Below are 6,558 nucleotides of genomic sequence, written 5' to 3'. Positions count from 1 at the left end.
GCTTTCAGTTTTTCTCCATTGAGGATAATATTTGCCATTGGCTTGTGGTAGATGGCCTGAACTACATTGAGAAAGGTTCCTTCTATTCCCATCTTGCTGAGAGTTTTGATCAAGAATGGGTGTTGGACCTTATCAAATGCTTTCTCTGCATCTATTGATATGATCATGTGGTTTTTATTTTTCTTGTTATTGATGTTGTGTATGATGTTGATAGATTTACGGATGTTAAACCATCCTTGCATTCCTGGGATGAAACCTACTTGATCGTAATGGATGATCTTCTTAACGAGGCATTGAATCCTATTTGCCAGGATTTTGTTGAGGATCTTTGCATCTGTATTCATCAACGATATTGGTCTATAATTTTCTTTTTTTTTGTAGCATCTCTGTCTGGTTTAGGTATCAAGGTGATGTGGGCTTCATAAAAGCTTTTTGGAAGTGTTTCCGTTTGTTCAATTTCATGAAAGAGTCTTGCCAGGATTGGTAGTAGTTTCTCTTGGAAAGTTTGAAAGAATTCATTAGTGAATCCATCTGGACCTGGGCTTTTGTTTTTGGGCAGATATTTGATTACCGTTTTAATTTCATTAATGTTGATGGGGGTGTTTAGATATGCTACATCCTCTTCCTTCAAACGTGGAAGATTATAAGAGTCCAAGAATTTATCCATTTCTTCCAGGTTCTCATTTTTAGTGGCATAGAGTTTTTCAAAGTAGTTTCTTATTACCCTTTGAATCTCTGTCATATCAGTAGTGATCTCTCCTTTTTCATTCCTAATACGAGTTATCAAGTTTCTCTCTCTCTCTCTTTCTTTGTTAGGTTTGCCAGTGGTCTATCAATCATGTTTATTTTTTCAAAGAACCAACTTCTGCTTTCATTGATCTTTCGGATTGTTTTTTGGGTTTCCACTTCGTTAATTTCTGCTCTCAGCTTTGTTATTTCCTTCTGTCTTCCTATTTTTGGGTCCTTTTGTTGAGCATTTTCTAGTTCTATTAGCTGTGTCATTAAGCTACTCAGATAAGCTCCTTCTTCCTTCCTGATGTGTGCTTGCAAAGCTATAAATTTTTCTCTCTGTACTGCTTTTGCTGTGTCCCCTAAGTTCTGACAGTTTGTGTCTTTATTGTCATTTGTTTCCAGGAACCTTTTGATTTCCTCCTTGATTTCATCTTAGACCCACTGGTTATTGAGTATGAGGCTATTTAACTTCCAGGTGTTAAAGTGTTTATTCTGAGTCCCTTTGGAATTCACAAATAATTTCAGAGCCTTGTGGTCAGCAAAGGTAGTCTGCAAAATTTCTATCCTCTTGATCTTTTTTTTTTTTTCCAGCTTCTTCAGTGTTTATCAAAATACAAAAGAAAAAAGGCGAGGTCGTTGTTTTCGATGGCAAATCTGACCCTTGCAGGCGGAGGGAGTGAAAGCACATGTAGCGGGTGCTCCGAGGGGGCCGTGGCTCTAGGATGACCAGCCCTGCCTGCCGCCCACACTCCTGCTGGTGAGACCCAGCCAGCCCGGAGTGAGCCTGGGGATGTCTGGCAGGACTCTTCCTCCTGGCCAGAGCTTCCCAGCCATGCTGACCCAAAGGAAGGCCTGGGTCCCTGCGAGAGGTCCAAGAGCAGCTGGCCAGAGCCCCCAGCCCATCTCCCGGATGGCCCTTTAAGCACAAATACAAGCACAAACGCTATGGATACGGGATGACCCAAGACAGCAAATCACAGGGGCCCTATTGTGACCATGCAGAATGGATCGTCTCACGTTCCCGACAGGAAACAGGACCACACTCAGGCCGTAACTTACTGCAGAATCTACACTAGGCACGTTTCTCCTTTCTGTGTTCAAGTGTTTGCCTTATCTTGTATTTTAATTGTTTTTTTAAAAAATGCACTGAGTTTGGGTTAAAAACCAACATCCAAATGGATTGTAACACAGATCTGATGCCTACAGAAGGTGCGCCAAGCCTGTCTGACACAGCAACTCCTGGAGGCTGCTTGTGCCTAAAATCCCTTCCCAGTACTAACAGTGTGTTGATTCTCTTTTTACAATAAAAAAAGCTGAGTAATATTGCATAGGAGTACCAGAAACTGCCTCATTGGAAACAAAAACTATTTACATTAAATAAAAACCCGGTTGCAGGCTGCGTCTGCACATTTACAGCATGGTGAAGCACACTGTGACCAACCATGGAGACAGCTTCTGGCACTCACACCACAGGGCGCACGTTTGCCACATGAGAGAAAAGCGAGGGTGGAGAGGGGGTGAAAGGGAAAAGAGAAGAGTGCTGGCTCACTTCTGGTTCCAGAGCTGATTGGACAGCCAGTCCAATCCCTCATAGAGCCCGACCCCACTGGTGGCACAGGTGGCCTGAATGTACCAGTTCCTGTGGCGCAGGGAGTGCAGGCCCAGCTTGTCCGTGATCTCAGCCGCATTCATGGCATTGGGGAGGTCCTGCTTGTTAGCAAACACCAGCAAGACTGCATCCCTGAGCTCGTCTTCAGCCAACATCCTCATGAGCTCTTCACGGGCCTCGTTCACACGCTCTCTGTCATTACTGTCAACCACAAAGATCAGACCTTGTGTGTTCTGGAAGTAGTGGCGCCACAGGGGCCGGATCTTGTCCTGGCCACCCACGTCCCACACCGTGAAGCTGATGTTCTTGTACTCCATAGTTTCCACGTTGAAGCCTATAGTAGGAATGGTGGTCACAATTTCACCCAGCTTCAGTTTGTACAGGATGGTAGTCTTCCCTGCAGCATCCAGGCCCACCATGAGAATGCGCATTTCTTTTTTGCCGAAGAGGCCTTTGAAGAGGTTGGCAAAGATATTCCCCATACTTGTAGACTGGTGAAGACAACACTGGCCAGAAGAAAACCCCAGCGGCGTCGGCCCGGCAGCTCCAAACCAGGCGTTGGTTTCTCTCCCACCTCTATCCTCTTGATCTTATGGAGGTATGTTTTATGTGCCAGCATGTAGTCTATCCTGGAGAATGTCCCATGTACATTGGAGAAGAATGTGTATCCAGGTTTCTGGGGATGGAGTGTCCTATATATATCCACTAGGCCTCTTTCTTCCATTTCTCTCCTCAGGTCTAGTATATTCTTGTTGGGTTTCAGTCTGGTTGACCTATCCAGTGTTGACAAAGCCGTGTTAAGGTTCCCCACAATTATTGTGTTGTTATTGATATTATTTTTCAGATTTGTCAACAGTTGTATTAAATATTTTGCTGGCCCCTCATTCGGTGCATATATGTTTAGGAGAGTTATTTCTTCCTGCTCTACATACCCCTTGATTAATATAAAATGTCCATCTTTGTCCCTTACAACCTTCCTGCATTATCTGATATTAGTATGGCCACTCCAGCTTTTTTATGGGTGTTGTTTGCTTGGATAATTTTTCTCCAGCCTTTTATTTTGAGACTATGTTTGTTCTGACTATTCAGGTGCGTTTCTTGTAGGCAGCAGAATGTTGGATTGAGTTTTTTGATCCATTTAGCCACTCTGTGTCTCTTGACTGGTGCATTTAGTCCATTGACGTTAAGAGAGAGAATTGTCCTGGGATTTAACGCCATCTTTATATCGAAATTTGGTGTGTCTTTTGGATAGTCTTGTCTTAGATTAGGTCTTTCAGTTTTTCTCTTAAGACTGGTTTTGTATCTGTAAAGTTTCTGAGGTGTTTTTTGTCTGTGAAACCATGTATTCTTCCATCAAACCGGAAAGTAAGTCTTGCTGGTATAGTATTCTGGGTGAAGCATTCATTTCATTCAGTCTTGTCACAATATCCCACCACTGCTTTCTGGCATTGAGTGTTTCTGGTGACAGGTCTGCTGTAAACCTCAAAGATGCTTGCTTGAACGTAATTTCCCCTTTTGATCTTGCTGTTTTCAGAATTCTGTCTCTATCTGTGGGATTTGTCATTGTGACTAGGATGTGTCTTGAGGTGGTTTTTCTGGGGTCTCTTTTGGTTGGTACTCTTCAAGCATGCAGGATTTGATCACATATGTTCTTTAGCTCTGGAATTTTCTCTTTAATGATATTCTTGACCGTTGATTCTTCCTGGAAATTTTCTTCCTGGGTCTCTGGGACTCCAATGATTCTTAAGTTGTTTCTGTTGATCTTATCATAGACTTCTATTTTCATCTGTTCCCATTCTTTGACTAATTTTTTCCATTGTCTGCTCATTTGCTTTAAGTTTTTTTTCCAATCTCTCCTGTTGTATGGAATTGTTATGTATCTCATCTTCCACAGCACCAAGTCTATTCTCAGCTTCTGATACCCTGTCCCAGAGCTTATCCATTTTGTCATTCACTTCGTTTACTGACTTTTTCAGGCCTGTTAGTTGACATGTTATTTCAGTTTGGAGTTTTGTGATTTCTGTCTTCATATTTTCTTGGTTCTTATTAGTGTTCTGTTCAACTCTATCCATGGTTTCTTTGAGTTCTTTGAGCATCTTCCATATTGCTAGTCTAAAGTCCTTATTTGAGAGTTTGATTAGTCAGTTGGTCATTATCTGGTCATCAGAATTGTCCTCTTCATTCTCTATGTGTCATGCTGGCCTGCGTTGTTTCCCCATTGTCAGACTTGTATTGTGGGTTTTTCTATGTGTTGTGGTGGTATTCATTGGCTATATGATACAGGCAGCACACTCCTCTGGCTCCGCCCTTTCTGGATGGGCTGACTTGCTTCTAAGGGAGGGGAGTCCTCCGTGGCTGAAGCCTCACACTGGATCAAATCTTAGGCCCGAGCATGCAACAGAGAAGACAGTCCGGAGAGAAATGTTTGCTTCTGTGATATAGCACAGTTCTTAGTGTGATTTTTCCTTCTTGTTGCGATGGTGTTCTTTCCTTAGCAAGAGTGCAGGGCCGCGTAGCGAAGCAGAGCGGCCTTGCTCTGCTGGAGCCTCTTTTCACCCCACTCGCAAGAGTTTCACGCAAGAGGACAGTAGACAGACGTATACAGGTCACACTCACAGTTTTTCACAGTTGGGCCCCACTAGGCCCACGTAGTTTCGTGGATTTTCCCTGCCTAATGTCACAAACAGGGACCCAGCTTCTGCAAAGGCTTGCCGGTTTTCATGCTCTGTAGTCCCGCCGTGAAAATGGCCTCTGGATGAGCGAGTTTTCTGGAGCCTCTTTTCGCCCCACTCGCAAGAGTTTCACGCAAGAGGACAGTAGACAGACATATACAGGTCACACTCACAGTTTTTCACAGTTGGGCCTCACTGGGCCCGCATAGTTTCGTGGATTTTCCCCGCCTGATGTCACAAACTGGGACCCGGCTTCTGCAAAGGCTTGCTGGTTTTCCTCCCTTCTTTATTCCTTCCTTCCTTCTTTCCTTCCTTCCTTCCTTCCTTCCTTCCTTCCTTCCTTCCTTCCTTCCTTCCTTCCTTCCTTCCTTCCTTCCTTCCTTCCTTCCTTCCTTCCTTCCTTCCTTCTTTCTTTTTTTTTTTCTTTTCTTCTTCTTTCTTTCTTCTTCTTTCTTTCCTTCTTTCTTTCCTTCTTTCTTTCCTTCTTTCTTTCTTTCTTTCTTTCTTTCTTTCTTTCTTTCTTTCTTTCTTTCTTTCTTTCTTTCTTTCTTTCTTTCTTTCTTTATTTCTTTGTTTCTTTCTTTCTTTCTTTCTTTCTTTATTTCTTTCGTTCTTTCTTTCTTTCTTCTCTTTCTTTCTTTCTCCCTTCATCCTTCCCTCCCTCTCTCCCTTCCTTCCTCCCTTCTTTTCTTCCTTTCTTCCTTCCTTTATCCCTTTATTATTTCCTTCTTTCCTCCCTCCCTCCCTTCCTTTCTTCATTTCTTTCTCCCTTCATTCTTTCCTTCTTTTCTCCCTCCTTTCCTCCTCCTCATCCTCCCTTTTCTTTCTTTCTCCCTCCTTTCTTTCCATCCTTTCTCTCTTTTTTCCTTCCTCCCTACTTTCCTTTCTCCCTTCCTTCCTCCTCTCCCTCCCTCTATCTCTTCCTTCCTTTCTTCTTTCCTTCTACATTTCCTTCCTTCCTTCCTTCATTTTTAAAAACTGATAACAGGTCTTTAATAGGAAGCATAGAACTATAATTGGGATTGTAGAATATGTGGGGATGGAGGGAACACTAGAAATGTGAAGAAAGGCTGCCACTCTAGCTGAGGGTGTTGTGTAGGAATGATTTCTTTTTGTGTGAAACCCTGACATTAATAATACTGTAGATCAGCAAGCTGTAAATCACATCTCTCCAAATAAAGCTTTTTAAAAGAGAGAGGTAGTATGAAAAGATATATTCTTTAATTGCTATAAATTACTTTATTCAGAGACTGAATTACATAGTTGATCATAATACATTTGTTTATAGCACTCATGTTGCAATATCAATCCCACCACAAATGTTAAATTTCCTCCACTATCCTCCACAAAATCCCAAATCTACACCCTTGGTAGGCACACATATTTTATTTTATATTGCTTGTTTATAGGTAAGTGTTAATAAAATTATTTTCTTTATAAAAGTACAGTGTTAGATTCAGGAGTTAAAGGATGAAACCACACAATTAAAATATAGCAAAGCAAAGCAAATCTTTATTCTGTCAACCAATGAGCTACAAACTGGCT

At 42.2% G+C, this 6,558-nt stretch overlaps 1 protein-coding gene across 1 annotated transcript; it reads right to left on the bottom strand.

The window, feature by feature from the left end:
- Positions 1–2,022: 2,022 nt before the first annotated feature.
- Positions 2,023–2,866, bottom strand: LOC126009031 (ADP-ribosylation factor 1-like). Its single transcript, XM_049773361.1, has one exon. The coding sequence runs from the start codon at positions 2,821–2,823 to the stop codon at positions 2,278–2,280; it is 546 nt and encodes a 181-aa protein (XP_049629318.1). The 5' UTR covers positions 2,824–2,866; the 3' UTR covers positions 2,023–2,277.
- Positions 2,867–6,558: the final 3,692 nt, after the last annotated feature.

This window comes from Suncus etruscus, chromosome 5 (genome assembly GCF_024139225.1).
Source record: "Suncus etruscus isolate mSunEtr1 chromosome 5, mSunEtr1.pri.cur, whole genome shotgun sequence".
In the NCBI taxonomy this organism is placed as follows: domain Eukaryota; kingdom Metazoa; phylum Chordata; class Mammalia; order Eulipotyphla; family Soricidae; genus Suncus; species Suncus etruscus.
Note: the sequence above shows the minus strand (reverse complement) of the source record. Positions and strands in the feature narration are given on the sequence as shown.